Consider the following 25,538-nt stretch of genomic DNA (forward strand, 5'->3'; position numbering starts at 1 on the left):
GTGGGCTTAGCTTGCTATAGATTGTTATGTTTATTTTGGGGATTTGATGTAACTAGTTACACGACCATAATGACCATAATCGGCCTTGACTTGAAGAAAAATGAATTGCAAACACAAACGTTCCATCCGCAGTGACAGACATGATAGATGTTTTTTTTTCTGTCATGTAGGTAGTGTGTTACACTTATATGCAGTGCTATGAATCGTTTTGCATAGTTTCAACATTCTGCGGTGACATCATATGCTCAAACATATAAAATGTGATGTGCTAAATAATGAACACACGTTTCGACCATCTCCTCTACCCACAGCAATACTCAACAAATTAATTTAGTTGTTTGTTATAACTCCCTGCTAGCACTCATCATCAAGCCATCACTAACCTAGACCACAATGAAGTTTTTTGAACTGCACTGCAAATCTAGACGCCTATTGTTGCAATGTTGTTACTTGAAACGGGGAGTGTACGACGTACGTGAAAGATATCATTGTATCTACCCAGACGACAACAATTCCGTAATAATAAAATATGAAGCCATCTCTTGAAGGCAACACCATACAATATGGCACTGCATTCTTGGCCCTCTTTGGCAACTATCTCTTGGGAAAGAATATAGCATGTTACTTTATATTGTTTAGCTTACCTATATATGGCCAGAAGAGACGATAAAAAATAAGCCCCAAGAATGTGCTGTTCGAACAGGAGGAAACGATAAATTGATAGCTGCGCCGAGTTATGTTAATGATGAAGCTCATTTTCTGCGTCAGCAGACAAGATCAGAACAGAAGAGATCTCGAATTGATGAATTATATTTTTGTGGTAAAGCACCTAGTTGTACCCCGGGCATGGCAAAAACATTTTCAACAAATGAGGGAGTTAGAAGCAAATGGGTGTAAGTGACAAAAACCCACTTTCGAGTAGTTTTTCACCAATTTTACATCCCATACTAAATGTATGGAGCTTCAAAATCTACCCAATTTTCTACAATTGATTGTAATTTTTCTAATCATCGTAAAAATAATCTTAAAAAAGTTCCTAAAAGCTTGAAATCTGAAGAATTTTTTATATACTCAGCTTAAAATCGACAAAATGGCCACTTACACCCCTTTAATTCTGGGTCCCTCAAATGTGCATCAAACGGTTCGGTATTGAAGTAACTTTAAATTAATTTTCGGAAATATTAGACAAAAAAAGGAATAATTTCGGAACTTATATTTGCATGAAACGCTTTTGTTCTTTGCTAGCAAAGCAATATGTACCATGTTGATGGCTTTGTTTGCAGATCTCGTGGGGCACGGATAGCATTTTAATATACCATATTAAACGACGAAACAAATAAAAAAAACTAACAAAAAGCAATCTTTTAATAAAGAAAAAAAAAAATCATAAAGATCTCTAGCTTGGCTCTGTTTATTCTTTTCCCGAAAGTGTATACATTTTCGAGCGTGTTTTTGTTTGCCCGGTTAAAGTTGGTCAAAGTAAACCTGTTAAAAATGGATATTCACTATGAACTTCTGCACGAATTTATGCTGATCTGCTTGCTCCCACAAAAAAATTGACGTTTGAGCGGTGCCGACACCGCTCAAACGTCAAATTTCGTGTGAGAGTGAGCAGGCCAGTAAAAATTCGTGCAGTAATCCATATTGACGACGACTGTTTTGAAGACCTTTGACACACGAATAGAACAAATTCAAACTGTCATTTTGAAAATTATACGCAAAAGTAGTGGATTGCAGTCCGGGTTCCGACTAATAGTAATCATATTTTTGAATTTGAAGGAAAAGCGGACAAATTCTTGGTAGACAGTGACATTAAGGTATTCCTTAATTGAAAAAATGACGGTTAAAAATTTTTTTTGAAATAAACAACAATAAACTGATCTAAAAAAAATCGGAATACGCAAAGTGTAGTCTAATGTGTTGAAACTAATAAAAATGACCAATATAAATTACAGATTTCCTAAGGAAGATTCATAAAGGATCGAAACGTTAGAAAAAGAAAACCTTTAGTTGTTTTCGACTCCCGAAATACTGAACCACCAAAAACTACCCGAAAATGCTAGTATTCCATCAAACTGGAGCCTCTCAAATTGATGTCTGAGCTGCCCCAGATTACATGGTGAGCATTAGCATCACTACCAACAATTAGCGGAAGGCCTTTCCCAAGCAATACACTTGTTATATAAAAGTTACGACAGCGCAAGTTTTGGTTGTATAGAAGTTTATTTTACGTTATATCAACACTATGTTAGAATTACGTAAAATAAACTTCTATACAACCAAAACTTGCGCTGTCGTAACTCTATTATAACAAGTGTGTTGCTTGGGTTTGAAGTGCAGTATGCAATGACTTGCTTGAAAGCATCCGTAGGGGATGGTTCATCATGCGGTAAATAAACCGAACAATAAACGTATTTCCTGTTGAGGTTTCCTACAGATAAATCGATTGTGATAGCACATACATCTCTAGTAGTTAGTTCAGAGATGAGTGTAGCAACAATTGCGTTGTTTACAAGCACACATGCTCGAGGCATGACACGTGAGTTTGCCATTTCATTTTTACTGAAAGTAGCAAACACCGGATTTACAAGGTTTCCTAGATAGAAATTCCCCTTACGAAAGTAAGGTTCTTGAACTAACGCCACTTGGGCTATACCATTTTGCATAAGTCTGCAAAGATTGATCGTTGCTGTTCTTTTGTGCTGAAGATTGATCTGAGCTATCCTAACCGTAGCCACTACCCAAACTAGGCAAGATTAAACTCTTAACAATCACAGCATAAAAAAGAACGGCAGGCAATTAAACGCCCCATAATAAATTTGAAAGTTTCCATAAGTAATCCGAAAATTGCCAATAAATAAATAGGGTTGGAAGCAATAATAAACTATAAAAATTCCATAAACAAATCAATCCCATAAATAATTGATTTTCGAGCAATAACAAATGTCAGATTTTCAACAAATAAATCAACAATTGCAATAAAAACAATAAATATTTTTTCCAACCGAAAAAATCGAACATACTACATCATAGAACTATTATAGAAAGACTGAAACTATGTGTGCAATTTAACAGATAAACGCTTGCTGCCCGATCTCGCTAACGCTCGCCGGACTTTAAAAGGGAAAACATCTCTGTTCGCATTATACCGGGTAAATTCTTGGATCTGTGGATTGCCTAGAACCGAATCGACTTAGCTACGGCCCGTCGGATCTCGGAAACTTCCGTGGCCTTCTGCCTCCTCAGTTTCTCAGTCCGCTATGCGGATTCCCCGCCGATACTTTTAGCTAGAATAGCGTTCAAGTTAATTGCACGTTGTTTCGTATTTATTGCTAAATTATAACGTAATGTTTAAGCTTACCACAAACAGCAGCTTATGCGCCACTTCCTGGGTTTAGGAAGACTGCTGATGCTGTTTAGGTCCCGGCTTTGAGACCCTCTTCTAGGGCGAGCCTTTGAATGGCTCAAACACACTGACTAATTCTTGAGCTCCCAAAAAATGACCCAACTCACCTGTTTAGCCCCCTGTAAATCGAGAGAACTCTTTACCCACGAAAATTAGAAAAATTCAATGAAATTTAAAAAAAGAAAATAATCTAAAAGCTCACTTCAGTAGCGATTTTGGAAAAGTGCCGAATATGTGCCCGTTTTGGAACCAGTGCACGAAGTTTTAGAAAAAAATCTTTATTGGTCCAATTCGTGCACAATACTCTCCTATCGCTAGCTAATTCTTCCCTTAATCTATCTCTTCTTCTAAAGGGTACTTGCCGGCGGCGTTGGTCCCACGACGCGTTGCTCGGGGCCCCGACGGTCCTTCTTCAAGGCTTTCGACTTTACCTTGCGCTTTCCAAGCTTGGTAACACGTGGTCGGTATTGGCTGCACTCCACGTGTTCATAGGGTTATTCATCGATCGCTCGACTCTCGTTCGCACGTGAAACTTACACCCGCAGATAAAACCTCCAAATACTTTACTGCTCCTTGGCTACCAACTAGGGAACCACTGGAACGTGAGGTCCCCTGAACACGGTCGGTGTGCAAAAACGGTCCACCGGAGAAACGGACGACTTGTTTTCCGTCTTCGAATAGTCGTCGCTGGCGTTCGAGCAGTTCTATGCGTGAGGATAGTGAGTGGCTTTGGGTTGCAAAAGCGAGAGCGTCGACGAGAGGTGCTCACGAACGTGACGCGCAAAAACCGGTGCAGCACGTGGTTCGGTTGGTGCTCTGGTGCAAGCCTACACAACCATCCTACGTTGTAGGGAATTTCCTGCAACGTATTCTTTTAATACTGGTACTTACTAGCTCTGATCTTGGCTTACCTTGTAATTTACAAACATAAATCACAATAAGCGATTACACGCGTGACTATTTAGTACCGTATCATATACTACAATTGAAACAGATTAGTATGAATTGTGTAATGACTTTCCAATTTACAAATAAAGTCTCACCAATTACAATTTAGTAGCTGTTCTCTAGGTACTTCACATAAATTACTATTTTGTCACACTTCAGAACTATTTGGTAACACCTATGGCTTTCTAATAACGGTTGCACTAGGTACTTATGCGTCCGCACAAATCAAGTATTACTACTCAAGTGACAAGCTATTGTAGTGGGCCAAGTTGCCCAAACTATAGTTTTAAACGACTGCGTAATATCCGCAGGACAAAGAATTCTCTTTGTTTTAAATAACTTTAGGCAGTTTACAAATCACTGCATGTTACAGTGCATTGCCTAGCTGCACAATTTAAAAACCAGGTAGTTCTCATTCGTCGGTAACTCAAGAGCATTGGAGAGCGGAGCCAAATTTAAATTTATACCGAAAGCACTCAGAAATTTCCCTTTTATAGAAGGTCGAATAAGGTGTTTGTCCGTGCTAAGCTTTTATGGTGATGTCCGCTTTGCAATGTTATAGCATTATCATGGAGCTTGAGCATATAGAGGCTTGCATCAAAAACATAACCTCATCGAATTCTCATACGATTTGTAAACATTGCCCTCAATTTTTTTTTGAGGGCAAGGACGGCTTTATGGACCGACGCCGAAGGAAAGAAAGAGAAGGAGACAGTGATGACGTCAGCGTGCAAGCGCTCATTAGTCGAGGAAAAATTGATATTATTTGTTCACAAATTGGACTGTGAATTAAGTGACTTTACAAAATTTTCAATTGCTTTTTTGATGTTTTTCAATTGGGATTTTTTAAATTATTTATGGAAAAATCACATTTATTTATGAAAAAAATTAAACTTTTTTGGTGGAAAAAATGTAGTTAGTCAGCCTCAAGTATGAGATTGAATAAGGGCAGCTGATTGTCTCGGAGAAACACAAGGTCCACTGCGCTATTGCTCCGGTAAGCACAGTAAAGGCAAATACTGTGGTGCCCTGGTACTCCACAGGCTCCGTTTGCGATTAGGTTTTTATAAGACCCCCCTAGGCACGGTAAGCGTAAAGCCGCATAACGCCTTGAATTATGGGTCACCTGATTAGTGGACTCCTACCACTGGAACAGGCGGTCCGTAGTGCTATTCTTAGTCAGTTGAACCAGCCGCTACCGACACTACACAGCTATCTATAGGCTGACCGGGAAAAGAAGTTAATATTGGTGATCAATTTCATATGGGCTCGAAAAGCCGGCACAATCTTCTAACAATAATGACATTTTAATTTTGTTCTTGCTCACTTGTAATAAGATTAAAATAAGAAGAATCAGTGCACTGGTGCAGTTTTTTGTGAGATTTAAAATCGTGAGTAGATGCAAAAGTCGGCCATCTTGTAATTCTAACGGGCTTGTCGTTGAAGACGCAAGTACATAGGGTCAAGTATTTGACCAAGCACAGTTCAATGCTCATACATCTGCATTGGAAGTCAATTCCAGAATCAAAAAAGCACTTTTTTGCAATTTCAAGAATTGGTTTACATGAATCTGTTACATACACGTAAAGTTCATATTTTACATTGAAAAATTCTGTTTGGCTTTCGAGACATTTTTTTCGAAAGATCAAATGATTTGATATAGCCTCTGAATCAGAAATCGAGCCACTCAGGTAATTGAAAATTCGGATGACAAAATACGTATCACATCAAAAGGCTGAACCATAATCATCAACGTAACCGTTGCGTAAAAATTGTATTGTGCAATTTTTACAGTACAGTCATAGCACAACCATGGGTAACCCACAATTATGGGTCAATTCCATTTGAATTGCATGGTGAACTGACTGACTACTAATTGTGACAGAGTGACCCATAATTGTGCAATGACTGTACGTTGCACTGCATTGTAAATCAGTGATGTCGGAACAAAATGGAGCTCTGTTTGGAGTACGGGCCGTATCGTATCATAGCTGCACCTATGGGTTTGAACTTTATTGAATCCATTAAAGTTTCAGTTTTCTTTCTCACATTTTTCGACAGCTGATGGCACCATTTCTGTGTCGGTGAAACCACTGAACCAAATTAAACACCACAGACAACATTAGAGTGATTGTTGTTTGTTTTATGCGACGCATCGATCGACGAATGGATTACCGTGTTGTGAATTGAGAGGGTTATGTAATTCAATCGCAGTGCTTTGTTGTTGAACTTGACAATGAAAATTCGCAAATTGCATGGAAATAAACCAGTGTCTGTTTTTGGCAGTACTGACGCTCTGTTTGATTGGGCATGCATGATTTTGAGACAGACCAATTGGTAAATTTTGTTTTGCCATCAAATCATTCAAGCTATTTGACATTATGATTATATAGGATCATTGATAAGAGTGATTGCATGTTAGAATTCGATTTCAGTAATGTTATTAGGTGAAACATTAAATTCAATGCAATGCAACTACATATGTTTCAAGTACATAGCTGACAACAAATGCCCTTTTTTTTCTTGGCGTAACGTCTCCTCTGGAACGAGGCATGCATTTCAGCTCAGTGTTCTATGAGCACTTTAACAGCTCTTAACTGAGAGTGAGAACTTCCTCTTCTAATGACCTTTTTGCATGTGTATTTCGTGCGGCAGGCACAGAGAAACTCTATGCCCAAGGAAGATAAAAAAAATTCATTGCCTTGATCGACCGAGAATCGAATTCGTCACCCTTAGTATGGTCATGCTGAATGCCCACGCATTTAAAGCTGTGGCTATATGGGTCCTTCTGACTACAAATGCATGTAGAAAAAATATCTGAAAATAATTAATGTCTTGTAGAATAAAGAAGTTAAAAGAAAAATACAGCTACATGGTACAGATAAGCCATACCCTTAGCTAAAACAAAAACAATCAATCTTTTGTTGTCGTTTTTAATTCAAACCCGAAGGAATTATTACCTAAAACATATTAAGCGCCGGTTAAAAATGGATGAGCAATGTAATTACGGTTTGCAATAATAGACACCGCATCGCACCGGTCTGTTTGATTTTTATCGCACTGAAGCGTATCACAACCGTATGCGGGCGCCACGACTGCCAAGCTGACGACGACGGTGCTTTGCGATTAGATATAAATTCTTCCAAACGAGACCAACGTCTCGGAGCACTTCGTTAGCAAGTTGTTGTTTGTGTTGTTAAATTACGATGCCTGCAGCAGATTAATGCATTTTCAGCATTCGAGAGCCTATCGGAGCTGTAAGTAGGCTCAGTGCAAAATAGTGCAGGCAACGAAGCTTTAGGAAATCAAGTGAAAGTAAATCTTTCCATAGGTAAACTCCCCCAATCGATTTAATTTAGCATAATTACACTATTTATTTTCATAACCACTAGGCATAAAAAGACGGATTTGCTTCCTTCTCGGATATAAAAATTCATCAATCGTTTGAATTTTCTTACATTCAGTAAAATTTTAATTACCTTTTCCGGATATGTGGGATGGAAAAGTAATATTTGTGGTGCAATATAGTATGGAACAGAATGTTATGTGAAAGTTTTTTTTAGTTGTTTGAAGCATGCGAAACAAATCTGCATTGCCTTGCGGCTGGCACCGTTTTGCTCTATCATCAAGCAGGCAATTTGCAGTAGATCTAACTACAGTCACTATATATACAGTCTTACAAATAGAAAATCCTGAAAACTGACCAACTGGAATATCTAATCAAGAATACTGGCAATTCTAGAACAAGTTTAAGCTTTTGAATGCCTTGGTGTTTTCAGATCAATAATTTGTTATCTTTACGACACAATCAGGCTTATTCTGCGCGGCGTGTGAGGTGAGACGAGTCGAATGAGGTGACAAAAGTCGACTCGCCCCATTTGATTTACATTAGTCGTCTCACGTCACGTGAGACGAAACCGTCCGTCTCACCTCACACGCCGCGCAGAATAAGCCTGAATACTCCCCTCACTAGAGTGACTGGAAGGGAGAGTGGCGCCATGTTCCAATTTTGACAGGTCTCCTGCTCGTTTGGAACAGGAATTTGTATGGAATTGACAGATGATCGCTGTTCCAATTTTGACATTGACGCCACTCTCCCTTCCAGTCACTCTACCCCTCACATTCAAGCTCACTCGAGCTGTCAAGTTCAATTGCGACAGGCTCGATAATTCTCTTCAAAATCAAAAGAGTTTTTTAACATGCTCTACACGGAACTACAAATGAACCCAAATTTAAGTTGTTTTGACGCAATCCCGGTCTTCCGTGGAATTACTCAAATTTGCGTCAAACAGCGATAGTGGCGAGTGAGTAGTTCTCGTTTGAGAGCGGCAAAAAAATTAACCCAGTGGTAAGTTATTTTCACCCAACGGAGGCCTCAATTGACGCAAATTTGGGTTAACTCAAGAAAACCCAAATTTGGCTTCTTCCACGGAAGAGCAGCGGATGAGTCGGTGCTTCTCTCTTTGTTTTCGAAAACATTGCGGTGGGGCGAGGGAGAAAACAACCCAACTTTGAGTTAAAACTTTAAGCAGTTTAGTCAAATTTGAGTTTTTAAAACTTATTCTTTGGGTTATAATATTTTTCCGTGTAGACTTCTTGAGCGGTGTTTTGCTTCTGCCTCGTCGCAAGCTGGGACGGGACGTGACAGCTCATTGATATAAGCCCTCTTATTCTTTTTGTTACTGTTCATACGGGGGTTGCTCTAGTGTTGCCAACACTTTTCATATGCAAATCAATCAAAACTTGTTGACTAGTTTTATTTAGCATTCTACTTCAAAGAATGAGTTTGAAAACAATCTGATCTACCTCGTTTGGATCTCACACACAGACTTCCATCCCTTGCCGGCAAACCTTCGGACTTTTTGAAAATTAGTAAAAATGAAGCCCAGAATTACACATCACTGCGCCCATAATGTATCGTTTTGTACTTCATTTCACCATGTCAAGTTCCGGATAAAAACAGCACAGAAAGTGAGAAAAACGATTAATGTTGTTAGCTATTAATTATCAATCATACGAGGTTTAAAAAACCCGTGACTACTAGCAACACGGCTAACTTAACAACAGAGTGCCCTCTTATAAACGAACGTAACGCGGCGCAACGCTGCTTTTGTCAAATCGGCCAATCAGAAGTGGTCTTTTTTGACAGGCAAATGGTTTCGTATTTGCACTAGCACCTGACGGGTTCCGTACAGAGTTTCCCATTCTTTATTACACCAACGAACCTAACCTCAAAATGACTAATTCTCAGGTCATCATAATTGAATTTTATTGGCTTTTCTCGGTGAACTTAATACTACTCAAAGAAGGAGGGAGTAACGAAAGTAATGAAAGAAACGGTGGATAGTATCGCAGTACCACGATCTTTTTGCCTGTCTAGGGCTAGTAGTCATCATCAAACTACTAGTACCTAGCCGTTCAACACGAGAGCGTTAGGCAAAGGGATCGTCGTTGTGATTGTGTTGTTCAATTATGGCCCTCTGTTAATTTTCAACTTCTATTCAATTTCTCTCGTCGCACACTTGCGATACTATCCACCGTTTCTTTCATTACTTTCGTTACTCCCTCCTTCTTTGAGTAGTATTAAGTTCACCGAGAAAAGCCAATAAAATTCAATTATGATAAAGTCATGCGGTGATTAAACCTAGAAAGTAAAATCCAGTTGGCAAGAAAGAATGAAACTCGGTTCGAATAAGATCATTTGGACACAATAGGAGCATACGAGATGAAAGCGCGAAAATCAAATAAGTAACGTTCGCTCGATATGAATCTCTGAACAAGTGTCACAGATCGATAGAACCGAAAGCAAAGCCGAACAACATTTAACAGATCACAACCACGATCTTTTTGCCTGTCTAGGGCTAGTAGTCATCATCAAACTACTAGTACCTAGCCGTTCAACACGAGAGCGTTAGGCAAAGGGATCGTCGTTGTGATTGTGTTGTTCAATTATGGCCCTCTGTTAATTTTCAACTTCTATTCAATTTCTCTCGTCGCACACTTGCGATACTATCCACCGTTTCTTTCATTACTTTCGTTACTCCCTCCTTCTTTGAGTAGTATTAAGTTCACCGAGAAAAGCCAATAAAATTCAATTATGATAAAGTCATGCGGTGATTAAACCTAGAAAGTAAAATCCAGTTGGCAAGAAAGAATGAAACTCGGTTCGAATAAGATCATTTGGACACAATAGGAGCATACGAGATGAAAGCGCGAAAATCAAATAAGTAACGTTCGCTCGATATGAATCTCTGAACAAGTGTCACAGATCGATAGAACCGAAAGCAAAACCGAACAACATTTAACAGATCACAACCACGATCTTTTTGCCTGTCTAGGGCTAGTAGTCATCATCAAACTACTAGTACCTAGCCGTTCAACACGAGAGCGTTAGGCAAAGGGATCGTCGTTGTGATTGTGTTGTTCAATTATGGCCCTCTGTTAATTTTCAACTTCTATTCAATTTCTCTCGTCGCACACTTGCGATACTATCCACCGTTTCTTTCATTACTTTCGTTACTCCCTCCTTCTTTGAGTAGTATTAAGTTCACCGAGAAAAGCCAATAAAATTCAATTATGATAAAGTCATGCGGTGATTAAACCTAGAAAGTAATTCTCAGGTCATTTTGATAGATGTAACATGAACATGAAAAGGACGACAACAAGATCGATAAAGTAGAATATATTATCCGTCTTTTTCGTGCATGTGTGTGGTCTGTCAAAATGACCTGAGAAGTGTCAAACATTTTCATAGCTACCTTTGTTGGTATAATGAAGAATTGCTCATGTGTACATAAATGTGACAGCGAGCCTCCCACCAAATTGTCTCCCAGCTCTACAAAATCGCAGTGTGCTGCGCTGCTAGGAGGCTCACGAAAATCTGGTGGGTGCGAGCTAGGCACATAGCTCCCGGGGAGTTCGTCTCATGCGCTGCGTGAGCTGTTGGTATCTAAGGTGAAAAACACCTTCTTGGTAACGAAGAACCTCAACAACTTTTTTTCCGTACACAACACAAGTGTCTGGTTGGTCTATGCGATACGACTAGGGACTCTCAATGCAAAGGTGAGGTAATTCTCGTTCGTTTAAGAAGTTTTTGTCGTGAAATTTTCTAACTTAATCAGCGCATAAGACGAAGCTCATGAGACACATCTTGAGAAAAATGAGACTCACAACTTTCAGTCTAATTTTTTTTTTTTTTTTATCTGTATTAACGAGATTTTTAGCCCTAGGCTAGTTCATCTCGGGACCCACGCTTTACTTCCCTTCCGAAGGAAGAACTCACATTTTGCGAGTTTGTCGGGAGTGGGATTCGATCCCAGGTCCTCGGCGTGATAGTCAAGTGTTCTAACCATCACACCAGGTCCGCTCCACAGTCTCAAAATGTACTGTGCTCCTGGGAGCTTGCTTGCGATGTGGCTCCCGTACATGAGACTACAGCACGTGTACATCAACTCTGGTCCCGTCCCAGGTCGCAAGGTAACGAACGAACCCCAAAAAAAGAGGCAATAAAAATTGAGCGAGGAATAGGGGAACGAAAAAAGAGCCGATGATGAATGCTTCGGATAAAAGAGTGCGATTTTTGCCTCGAGAGTCTTTCTTTGAATGGGAGTGGAACTCGCGAGAGCTTTTTAGGTGTGAGTAGACATGAGAAACACAAGAAGCAATTATGAGTGTTAGACAAACTCCTCGCTGCGCGACAAGCTCATACTCGGTGCTATTGAGGATTAGCGTTGTGATTTCTGAGTTTTATTTTTTTTCTCTTCAGAAAATCGCCGAAATTGCTTCCTTATTTTCTCGCGAGGGAGTTTCTGTCAAGCCTGGGCTCCGATAGATCTATCCGCCAGACTGTATATATAGTGAATGTAGATCAAACCCTTATGCGGCCGACAGGGTACTCTGGAACCCAGCACCCATTTAAAAGACATCGTGTAGAAAAAAAATAGTTTATGAGACATATAATGCTTAAAAGACTATAGAGGACGAACAGCACTAGTGTTCTCTTTGACACTTAGCTTCGTTTTTTTATTTTATTTTTGTTTTTTTTTTTTTATTTAGGAATGATCATTAGCGTCGGTCATCGGTTCAGATCAAAGCTTTTTTGGTTTCTACACTTTGCGCATTGCAATTGAAATTTGTATGGGATTTTGTATTAGAAAACATACTTTTCTTGCATAGTTGTCTTAAGTATGAAACTTTTTAACCGATGACGTAAAATAAAAGCCTAGAATGTTCCGAAAAACTTTGTCGAAGAGCACAAAGCGATTCGATGCTTGTAAATAAGATACATTCAACAAACCGCATGCATGTGTTAAAGTTTCAACATGTAAAGGAATAACAAAAGCAACAAAATCACATGCTGTTTCGGCTAGCAATACCAGAACACCCTAGGCTATGTTTTCACATTATTAGATGATTTTTGAAAATATCGAGCTTCTCATTAGAGAAATGCAAAAAAGTATGTTTTCCCATGTAAAATCCCATACAAATCTCAAACGCGATGCCGATGCGCAAAACGTCGACATAACCGATCGTGCCCAAATTTTGCACAGTTATTTGGGTCCTGAAATGGGACTTAAAAAACTTTGATCTGATGGAATGTCATCAAATTTTCCATTTTTTCATATAACGGATGACCCACTCTAATGATCATGCATGTTAACAAAAAAAACGGAAGCAACCGGTGCTTAAATAGTCTGTTTTTGGCCAGCATGTTGTCACAGCCTAGGATAGGATCCAGTGCTTCCACTTCTCTTTATTCCAAATTTTTTAAACATTTTCAATTCAACGATTGAAGTTCTGATGCATATTTTGCACCGTAAAGCAAGGTTGCGACCATTCATTTGCAAAGATTTACATTCATTTGTTATTATCTCAGTTCAGAAGCATGCTATCAAAAAACAATGTATGGATGAACTGAACCTTGTAATTTTATCTGAAAGTTTGCCGAATAACATTGAGGTCGCACACGCATACCAAAGTCGTGAGCGAGCTGTGAAGGCAACTTTCCACAGCGTGAATGTAATTTACATTCACCGCGTGGAGCGTTGCCTTCACAGCTCGCTCACGACTTTGGTATACATTTGCGACCCCAATGTTATTCGGCAAACTTTCAGATAAAATTACAAGGTTAAATTCATCCATACATTGTTTTTCGATAGCATGCTTCTGAACTGAGATAATAGCAAATGAATGTAAATCTTTGCAAATGAATGCTCTCAACCTTGCCGTAAAGCACTGTTTGCAGTTGAAATAGCATACTTGCAACTGAATTTGTTTTCAAACGCAAAATTATTTCGCTTATAGAGAAATATATTAACAAATTAATAAATGTTGCATCAAAACAATAGTTTTAATCGGAAACGGGACATAGCTGTCACTTTCGGTTGATTTATTTTTGAATGCAGACATATCGTCCCCTTAATGCTAGATCTAGATAACTGGTTTTGCGAAATCGCAAGAAATTTGTTTATATCTGATCTGAACGTACACCACAATAAACACAAGTTTGTCAATTGAAAATCCAAAAACACATATAAATTCAACTTCTAAAACCAACAAAGAGTTTCCTTTATACCAGAATAAGTTTTACCAGCCATTTTTAACCGCATTTTCCAAAACGAGTTACCTAGTTCTATAGCATTAAGGGGGCGATATTTGAGACGATAAAGCTTGAATAAAAATATACAATGATTTTAAATATTGATAGGGTAGCGAACCACTTGGGCAGCGGCCAGTATTTTGGGCACTCTTCGCTATTACTCAGTCAATTTCAAACCAATTGACTTGAAATTTTGTACACGGCTAGATACTATACGTATCTCATCGCATTCCAAAAATTGTGTCAATTGGTTCAAAATTGGCTGAGTTATAGCAGAAAAGTGCCCGAAATAGGACCCCTGCCGAGATGGTACCACTTCCCTATTAAATGCTAAACTTAGAAACTAGCAAAACGGCCGAGCAAAAAACAAAGCGGTCTGATCGCAGCAAACGGATGTCATTTTCAACCAATCAGCGACTGGTTCCGTTTGACAGTAAATTGGTCTCAAATTGGCTGACAACGTGTCGGATCCTATCCTAGGTCGTAGCCATGGCAAGAAGTACCCAAATAAACCAATACCTTAAGGTCCCATTAGACATGACAAATATTTGGCCAAACAAGCCCAACAAATGACCAACACAACGTAAATCATGGCAACCTCGGATGAATGTCGGACTACAATGACAAATATTTGTCATTATGACAAACAGTCTAATGGCCCCTTTACACGGACCGTCGTATTGTAGATGGTTCAACAATGCCGCATACTGTTCGAATTGCATCCCAAATGGGTGGTTAAGAACGTCTTATGGGTATCGTTTATGCGGGTAGATTTGCGCCAATAACGTACAGTCCGTTTCAAAACAAGACGAACGATATCAGTTCTGTAACAACATCAAACCAACATTAGACAAAAAAAAAACAAACAATCAGTTACCCCTGACGATGAAACAAAACGACAGTGTCGAAACGTTGGGAGAATAATAAACCTCGATTTTCATATTAAACACTGCATAGCCTTTAAATCCAGAAAGAAATTTCAGTTGCAGAGCTTATTTCCTGCTTTTCAGTTGTGAGAGGACCAAGCCAAGCTAGCAATTTTCGTTCGTCGATAGGTAGGGTAACCTGGGGTAATACGCACCCCCGAGGCAAAACACCCTCAGCCAACAGTTTTCGTTCGTTGGTGTCATCGTGCTTCGTGTGGAGGAAGCCAGTTTATTTTACACGTTTCGGTTGTGAGGATATTGGTGGCAAGCCAAGCTAGCAATTTTCGTTTGTCAGTGTATTCATGTTTGTCAGTGAACATTCAGCATTTTTGGTCTGTTAGAATGCTGTTAAGAGTGATGAACACAGAGAATCAGGTGCATGATCTCATCCGATGAGTGTGTTCGGATTTTTGTATACGGATTATATTTTTGTTGTACCATAAGTTCAGTTTTTAACCATATATGTTTATCTGCATGTATTTTATATTACATTTTAAATATTATTCCTTCCAATTTGAATAGTTTGTTCGCGGCCTATAGTAAGTAATCAACAAAGAACTCCTTCCTTCCTATCAGTCCTGGACACCCACGGTGGTGCAGTGCAGAGGGCCGAATTGAAAGATTTCCATCCTGGACGATTGCCAGTCATCGCCTTGACCTGTGGCCAGGTCAAATTTCTGTCGACTTGCTTGATTTCGTTGTTGATGCTGCGCCGCCATGAGCCTGCATGGGCTGCAAAACGGTGAGTCGAAACAAAGAGCATCCAACATAGCTCTGGTCCTCACAAGTTCCTACCTCATGCTTCCACTGGTCAATCGGTGACAGAGACCGCCAGCTAAGAGTTGTGTGCTGATAGTGCAGCCTGGGCACTGTTGTCCTTCTGACATCAGCTAGATCGAGGAGGTACGTCTCAAGCGTCTATTCACCAAGGAGGTGCGGCTCAAACAGCGTCTGTTCTGGCATCCAGAGGCTGAGTATGAAATGTTCCTCCACCGGAAGCTATACCTAAGGTGGCAGCCCCACCACCGTGGATAGGGGACCTTAGGCCAACAACCGTTACAGAAACCGAAACAAAAAACAAGATTTGTGAGCTGAACGTTTGTATAGTTAAATGATAAATTCTTTGTTTCTATAATGAAATAGTGCAAAAAGCGTGGGTATTGAATGATTTAAACCTATGTATTAGAGTGGGTCAACGTTGAATGAGGAAAATTAAAATTTCATCGCATCAACCCGGAACAAGGTTTTTTCAATCTACATTAGGATCCAAAACAACTGTTCAAAATTTGGAAGCGATTGGTTGCGTCCTCGTACTCCGCATTGCAATTGAAATTTGTATGGAACTTAGTATGGAAAAACTAACTTTTTGCAGTATACAGTATCGGACAATAAAAATGCACCAAAGCCGTTTTCCCATACAAACTAGTCAACTTTGGATTGTCATATCTTAGTTATTTCTCAACCGATTGTTTTCGGCCTTTCTGTGACGAACTACAAAACACTTCAATTTCTGAAAACTATTGAAAAAATTCGGTGATAACTATTGATACAAAAGTTACAGATAGGTTGAATTTTGACAATAAAAATGCACCAAGACAAAAAATGCTATAGCAAAACATGGTCACGTCATATCATTATGGTGTCTTCAGCAAATATGTTTCTTGTGTGGTGATGAGTAAATTTGCTGAAGAGACCAACATGATTAGACTTCAGCATTTTTTGCTAAAAAATATTTTGTCTTGGTGCATTTTTATTGTCAAAATTCAACCCATCTGTAACTTTTCTATCAATAGTTATCACCGAATTTTTTCAATAGTTTTCAAAAATTGAAATGTTTTGTAGTTCGTCACAGAAAGGCCGAAAACAATCGGTTGAGAAATAATTGAGATATGGCTATCGAAAGTTGACTAGTTTGTATGGAAAAACGGCTTTGGTGCATTTTTATTGTCCGATACTGTATTATTTGTTGATTTTTTTTTTGTCTAGAACCATGTAGCTAATGACGTTAAAGTATAGTCAAGGGTATGCAGAAAAACTTTGCCAAAGACCGCAAAGTGATCCGACGCTTGTGAAATAAGTTATTCGCTTGGTAACATAGGCAAAAAATTGAGATTTTATTATTGATGTTATTTCTTCACATGTTAAGCATCATCAGACGATCTGAACGTTATAACTTTTGTCACAAGTGTCGGATCACTTAGCGGTCTTCGGCAAAGTTTTTCGGCATATCCTAGGCTATACTTCAACGCCATTCGTTAGATTGTTTAGACAAAGAAGCAATTTAAGAGAAAAATGCAAAAAATACATTTTTCCATTCTATATTCCATACAAAGTTCAATCGCAATGCGGAATACTGGGATACAATTAATCGCTCCCAAAGTTTGCACAGTTGTTTTGGATGTTAAAAGGAATCGGAAAAGCTTTGTTCCAAAAAATCGACTTTGTTGACCCAGTCTACTAAGTATGTATGGATGATTCCTTGCCAATGTTGTTGATGTTGTTTGAGCAAAACCTCGGGTAACTGTGTTGTTGAAGTTGCAAGAAATGGAAAATACAACAACGTAGTTACAAAAAGTTTTGCTCCAATAGCATCAAATTAGACAAGATATCAAAATACGACCGATTTTTGAACAGCCTTCGGAAATGCAAAAACAACTCATAGTTTTTCCTCATGAAATTTTGTAATCAAAATCGATCATGAATACATATCAAAAGGTTTTATCAGGGCCTTGTTCATAAACTACGTAGACCTCTCAAATTACGAAAATTTTGTATGGACGAATGTATACGAGGGGGGAAGAGGGAGTTTTCAAAGGGCACTAATCTTCTAAGTTCGTAAATAAATGCGCTAATTTTGAATCTGCCTCTTCTAGCAAGTGAGCAAAGCAAGGATAAAAAAATTGCAGTGTGATTCGATAGTTCGTTTGGCAAATTAGTGCCTCTAAAGATTGTGTGTGAAAATGAAATTGAAATGGATTTAACCTTAAGAGCTAAAATTTTGTTAAAGCTTTGTTCGACGTGAAAACCGTCCACTGGTTTTCATGGGCAAGCTAACGTTTATATAACAAAACAAAAGATTCATCCCATACAAAAATTTAAATTTAATTTTGGCGCGATGACTCAAAACCAGGCGAAACTCAACTAATAAACCAAATTAGATCCATGCCACCAGATTGAAGCGGTATTGTGTGTGGGTATCATATTCTATGGCTTGCTCCATCAAGTGCGGCAGTAGGTATAATCTACTCCAGGAGCTCCGTCATCCGAGCTCTTTCAGTCTACTTAGAATATCGCACAACAAATGATCCCAATTTGGGGCAAAATATTGCGCTCGTGTGAACGTCATAATGATTTTTTGATGACTTTGCACCTGTTACTTGCACGGCTGCTTCAAAGCATAATCACGGTTTCATTGATTCTGGTAGAAGGGTTACAAGTTCGAAGGACCTTGCATATTGTTATACCGATGTTTAGGGCGAATTGGGTTTACATACACTTCAAGTAAGAATGTTATAACGAACACAATGATCGTTCATGAAATACGTAACGCACTAAAAAGAGAAATGCTAAAGTTGTAAATTGTTGAAGGAATGCAGTGTAAGACTATTTAAGTTTTTAATATTTTTACGACCCCCAAATTTAGTAAAAATTTTTCGTTCAAGGTAAGCATGTATTCCCAAGCCCCAGATTCCTCTACGCTTGTAACTATCGCTCTATATTGTGTCATACCTGAATGCCAACACCTCTACACCACGCATACGTCTAATGATGGAAACGTCGCTCAGCTCACTTCCCCTGTGGAGTAAAGAAAAGAAAGCAAAAAAAAGGATAAATGCTTGACTCGTAATCACTGTCATCGACGATATTAATAATGAACGAAACATGACGGAACCGAATTGACCATTGCTTCACGGTTTGACCCATTTTGGGTTATTACACTGGAATATTTTCACCGCAATTATATTTTGCACGACTTTTCCGGCATTTTTGCGATGTTATGAGATAGGCATTTAAGTAGACCAGTCTTCGTTTTTTTTATCCTCATTGCTTTTACTTCTTTCGGAGTGTTTAATTTCAGAACGAGTAAAATTACAAATATGTGTAACCATTGAATTTGTAATGATTACTAGTTTTGATAATTCAGTAACAATTTAACTGATTAGTATTGTTTACCTGAATATACGCTAGAGAAGTTTGCTATGTGTTAGTACCTAACAGTACCGGTCAATTTAGAATACCAAATCGAATTCAATGAATACCCAATACTCTTCCAGGTCCCGGTTTCAAATCAATTCACTCGCAACTGCAGTACCGACAACGGTCCAAACCATTCAAGTTCAAGAATGGAAACCAACACGTGGGAGTGTTCTCACGTATTTACATACAGATAGTGGTGCCATAAGTATAATAACACATCAAGGCTCACGTCGATGACGCCTTCGTGCGGTTGGTGATGTACGAAGCTGCGGTTCCAAATAAGTACTTGTTACGTATTATTCATAAAACTCGTTTGCCCGCTTGGGAGGAAATGTGACAACTTAAGAACTATGATGACAAAAAAACTTGTGTGATTGACTACTACTAATTATAAATCAATTGTAATGTTTCTGTCAAAACCAGGATGCTTTTTGTTTCTTTAAAACATCTGCAAACTACCCCGAGCGTGTAGTCTTTTACGAATTAAAAAAAAAAAACGAGTATAAAAGCGGAAGCCGGGAAACAATAGTTAGTACCCAAATGTTGTACAATTGTTTTCAACGGTTAATTGGACTTGAACAACATTGATCCGGGTTTATGTGATCAAATCATCATTTTCAAAACAATGAAATGTTACCCCATCCTCATAAACATACACATTACACACTCCATGAGAGATTACAATTATAAAACTTTCGTAGAGAAAGAATAAATAGGGTGCCTGTACCAATTATGGCACTACATAAGGAAAACTATTTGTACAAAAATAACGAGAAGATCAACGAATGTCAACAATATGTTAAAAGATAGCTTAGTTTCCATACTTTACAGGAAAAATATAGAAACAGAGCCAAAACTTCTTTTAGTATTTATTACAGCGTGTGCCAATGATAGGAACCCTGTACCAGTTATGGCTGCATTTTTTAACTTCGGTTCCTTTTCGCACTATTTGCATGCATTCCTTATGGGATTAGCCATATCTGGTACACTATGGCGATATTAGGTGCAAGGAAGCCGAGATTTTAAGGAAAATGATTTATTTCTACCATAATTTGAGCAAAATATGGAGTTTAAATGAGTGTCACCATCTTTTGTGAACGTCATCTGTTGCTTTTGTTATTGTTGATTTACATCGTTAAAGGGTGAAAATCAACTATGGCGAATAATTTGGTACTATAGCCATAATTGGTACACTTACCCTATTGCATGAGAGCTTACCATGCTTAACAAGCAAAATTCTAAGAGCTAAGCATTCTAAAAGTGAAGTCAATTCGCGACTACGAAGTTGTCGAATGTGCGTGAAGGTTTACGTGAGAAAAAACGAGAGGGAAATATTTTTTGCTTTTTTTTCACGCACATTCTGACAGTTCTTTACGAGGTTTTACATTAGAGCGACAAAGAGTTGGAATCTCTTTTACCTTCGTAGTCGCGAATAACGGTGCGGCCTTACAGTCATCAAGGAATGGAATGAGTGTCAATTCGATAACTGTTGCTATAAGAGACCGATCACTTATTGTTACATTTTTTATGTACGGAGATTCATTTTATGCAACTTTTTTATGTCCTGCATAAAAAATAAAAGTCATACAGTAGAAAATGGCGGTAACTATGGCAACAACGCAACGGCCCAGGCGTTTCAAGAGTACGGAACTTTATGTTCTATTTCATATCTTTTAAGTACAATCTAACTGACGTCCGGAATTGAGAATTTTGGGCAAGGTTGCCGAAAGCATCGTCGGGTATCGCAGGAGAAACTGGCTGTAGAATACCAAACACAGGTATGCAAAATCCAATACCATTCAGCCTGAATAAGGTGTTGTAGAACCCTGCATAACAGGTAAAATCGGTAAAATACATAAAAAATAACTTGTGTGTTTCTAACGAATCTGTGACTGTGATGAATGAGAACAGCAGGTCTCGCAAAATCTCAATCATAATCATCGTTTTTTTTTTCATATACAGTAGGCGTTCGGTCGGTGCAAACGGTTTAACTGCAAGTCCGGTAAATGCAACAAATTTGGGAAAGTCCATAAATTACATCACACAAAAAATGACAATTTTCAACCCCCTCCCCCATGGCACACTTTTTGTATGATACCTCCGAAATTTTTGTATGGATTTTCATACTTTGCTGAGCGTGAAAACCGACCTTTGCCAACGTGTTTTAGGCCAGCGATGTTGCATCCAGAAAGGCAAAAACTCCGTCTGCAAGGGGTTAACTTAGCTTAACTTATGTCTTACTGTAAGAAAATTTTGAAAATTCCAGAAACTTTCTTAGGGAATTGACAGAGATATTTCAAGGAACTAGATTTCTCTGTCATCTTCATCTGGAGAATATTGAACATTGAAACTACTGTCGGCGTTCTGATTTCGATTCTGAAACAATGAGTTTTCAATCGGAAGGTTGAAGATGCTGGAAAAGTTTTAGATTTTTTGTTTTGAATAATTGCTCCCATGACAGATTTTTAATTCTGACTATAAAAATTTAGTTGAAATTTTTGTTTGCAATTTGCATTTTCAGTTGGATTCACATTTTACAAGTTCAGTAGCTTGAATTTCAGAAAAAAATGTAAATAGTTAATATTAGCAAAAAAATACAAAAATTTCGATAAGAAATCACCGAACATTTGGTATACTTCACCGAGTTATTTGTTTATTTTTTCCGAACTTCGGTTAAAATTAGGGTAGGTAATGAAAAGTTGAACCAAATTGCGGCTTTCCGAAGTAGCCCAAATTTTGAGTGATTTTTTCTCCCACATGGAAATAATTTACTACGGCAAAATCTATAAGTATAAGCTTTCTGTTAAGTGGTAAAAAGTTTGTATTTGCACCGAATTTCATTGAAAAATTCGATTATTCGTCAACAGTGATTTTAATCTTAATTTGAACCATCGTAATCATAATTTGAACCAATTTTAATCTTAATTTGAACATTTGAACTACTGGTGGCAGCAGCTCGAGCATCTCCCACAACAGCCAATTTCGTGCTGAACAATAGGAAAACACATGGATCTGCCTATTCCCATAACAATTTTTCATTAGGCAGTGGAATTTCAACTAAGAATGGTCTAAACTCTTCAGGAACTTGGAAACAAAATTTGGAATTTTTCATCCCCCTAGCGTAAACAAAACAACCACTAGCGCAGTCTGCCGGCCAACACTGGGAGCTCTCCCCCATTTACTAGTTCAAATTTAGATTACAAATGGTTCAACTTAAGATAACATTCTCCAAGTAAGAATTACTTGAATTTGATAATTTTATGTCAAATAATGCGGAATATTATTCGGTTGGGCGATTCTACGATAAATAAGCTTTCATTTGAAGTGTTCACATATTGCGTGTGATACAATGCATGAGCTGTACGAGTGCACCGAAAATGTGGTTTCTCTGGGGGGAAATGGGTGAAATCACAGTGATTTTTCAATTGCCTGTTTTCCATGACAAAAACGCGTTTTGTCGCGTTATCAGGTTATATTACGGAAAGCTGTTTAACATCTTTTTCGGGACAATATTTGCCTAAAAAGTACGTCGTTTTAATGAATATCGACATGGTTCAAATTAAGATTACAATTCGACTAGTTCAAAGTTTGATTTCATACCCTACATCAGTAAAATTTTGAAAGAGACGAACCAGCCAAGGGCTGAAAGTCTCTTAAATAAAGACAAATCTGGTTGATTGATTTCAAATTTTGAAAATTTGAACTTTTACATATATCAGAACAGCTAAATAAGTGATAGTAATTAAATATAAATAAAATAAGCGTAGGAAAGATTAAATTAAAACTTCTGGGAGACTTTCCAGATTCTCCAATTCTACAATTCGAAACTTATAAACGAGAAAAAAAAACAAACAAAATGCATTATTAGACTTCTTTCATTTGACAGTGAATTTTAAAAGTTCTTCAAATTGCCACGCTTAATTGCCACTATGCACCAAAGAATGTGTATAAACTAAATGTTTTCTTTCTCTCTAACATGTTATATTACCTAAGATCTGTGAAGTTTTGCGTGGAGCCAGACTGGTTAAATTTGAAATAGAAACATGCAAACTTATCTAAAATTCTTTACAACTCTTGATACTAAACGCTTGAGCCAGTCTAAATTATCAAAAAAATGGCTTATGTTATGAGCTGGTGGGTCACCTAATATTCTACTACAATCTAAAGTGGGTCGCAAGCTGATAAAGTTTGAGAACCCCTGGTATAAAATATGTCAATACCGTTTTCTATTCTAGATTTTCAGCCACCCAGTCCTGCAAGATGGAAAAATAAATCGGATGAATTATACAGGCAGCTGTCTCAATATAACCAAATAATATTTTTTGCGCCTGCAAATTTACCAAACGTATCCTTTGGAGTTTACCCTTCCACACACAACACCCAAATTCCCGTGATATCTAGGCCTAAGAGGACGTGAAGGTCTCTACATACCTTTCGTAGATGTCCAACAAATTTTCCTTTCCCATCCCTCAACTGTCGCCAAGACGTGGCCAGGACAGCTCTTGACCATTGGAGAATTGCGTCCGTCTTATCTAAGAGTCAGATATTAGTCCCAAATATTTGTGCTTTGGTTTGGACGGGAAGGAGGCAACCCTCATAACAGCGGTCTAGTGTTACGGCGAAAAGTGGGGTTCGAGGGGGGTTATGTGAGGCTTTGAGCCGAATTCTTCGAAGCAGATCGCAAACTCCGATGTGCGGGTGCGAAACAGCTAAAAGCTGCAATTCAATTATATTTTTAGTTCAATAATCACTTATATCTATACATTGTACTTACATAAATCGGTCTTCCGCTTAGCATAGAATTATTATCAAATTCCCCCGTAACATTTGTGTTCGTTCATCTGTGTTTATAGGTTTTAAGGTTAGAATAACAAATTATTAACGTTCTGATAACTTACTGTGATTTTAACTGTGATAACTAGGTTAGTTAAATATCTATCTGTTTGTAAATAAGTAGCTGTAAGTAGAATAATATTTTAGCAAACTATTCCAATTATTTAGGTATTATTTAATACAATTACAATTTCATGTGTTTTCACATCACTAAACAGACTGGCTTTGACAGTTCACTGAAATTCTCATTCTTCTTCGTATGTTGCTTCGCATCATGACATAACTCAGTTGTAATGACATCATATGGCAGTGCTGCTAGCAACAGTCAGTGTTGCGAAACGAGCGAGTACTCACACAACTAGTCAAACTCACGAGTGAGTATGAGCAGTACACCTTAAACTCACCGTGAGTATTACTCACATTTGAGTAAGCGCTGTACAACTCACACTCACTCGTGAGTATTGACGTGCAGATACTCACTCACGAGTATGCTTTACTCATATTCATACGGTAATCTAAAAATTATCTAAAGGCTTGGAATCCTATCAAACATTAAAATGGTATGTTTTATTGGGGCGAATGTATTGAATCAGTAGACAAGGTTACTTGTCAATAATTCTATTGTTTTTTTTTTATTCTAGTGAATTGTATCTTACTGGTAGTTCTAAGCGCTCCGTTAAGGGCGGTCCTGAACAGGTCCCCTTTGAGCCCAACAGCTCAACGTGAGGGCTTTTGTTTGAACTCAAACCTCTTGTAGACAGAGATCAATCCCCTGAAATGGCTGTCATCCACATATAACTGGCGTGAAGCCAAAAATTTGGTGCAGGACGTGGTGCTGATTTGAATGGGCGGTTGCATTAAGCTGAAAACAGTGATTTTTTTCTGTTAGTGCAGGCGTGACATTCACATATAATTGAGTTCAGCGTTGTTTTAAAAGGACGAAATGTATTTGCATGCTTGTGCGTCTTGTAAATTTAATAAAGAACACTAAACGCATTGAACAAATGTGTAAACGATCGTTTCTCAAATGCACGATAATTCGTACGACAAAGTTCGCTTCCACACGTAGCAGATTGAAAGGCAGGCTGAAATTTCGTAAACGAGCCCGTTCGAGCCGGCTTCAAGAACTAACGCTTTCTTCAGGGGATTGGCAGAGATAGCAATTAAGAAAACGTAATTTTACGGAATCATGTGGTGTGCTCGATTGGTAGCCGATTTGACCTTGGATTTGACAGTTCGATAGCAGCAGACCTGCTGCAAAGGCGCATATAGTGCTGAATTAAAGCCATTTTAGCCATTTTTATTGGTTATCTGGGTGTGATTACTGGCCATGTTACTGGTAGTAATTTGCTCGGCAGTTTTTTTTTCTTTTTAGGTCCGAGGCTCATATAATTAGGGTGGTCCAACTTTATATGAAAAAAAAACTAAGACTTGAAAAAGCTCATGGGGTTCCTCCAGAATTTGTTCCTTTTTTTCATTCTTCAATCACTTTACCTAATTTACAGCTTTTTTGTCCACCAGGGCACTGCGTGAGCGATTCCAATTGGAAGCTGTACTTACACTTTGTACAGCTCCTAAATGTATTCTATTATAATTCTACTAGATCGAACTGGATTCCGTTGCGCTGCTT

General features: G+C 38.3%; 1 protein-coding gene across 4 annotated transcripts in view; it reads right to left on the minus strand.

The window, feature by feature from the left end:
• The window catches only part of LOC109414263 (ras-interacting protein RIP3), a 77,808-nt gene that overhangs the window by 38,224 nt on the left and 14,046 nt on the right, over positions 1 to 25,538 (minus strand). For all 4 annotated transcript variants that reach the window (XM_029879720.2, XM_062852107.1, XM_029879722.2 and 1 more), the window contains exon 2: positions 18,608 to 18,673. In XM_029879720.2, coding sequence (XP_029735580.1) covers positions 18,608 to 18,673 — 66 coding nt within the window. The remainder of the gene's footprint in view (positions 1 to 18,607; positions 18,674 to 25,538) is intronic.

The sequence above is a fragment of the Aedes albopictus genome, chromosome 2 (genome assembly GCF_035046485.1).
Source record: "Aedes albopictus strain Foshan chromosome 2, AalbF5, whole genome shotgun sequence".
Classification (NCBI taxonomy): domain Eukaryota; kingdom Metazoa; phylum Arthropoda; class Insecta; order Diptera; family Culicidae; genus Aedes; species Aedes albopictus.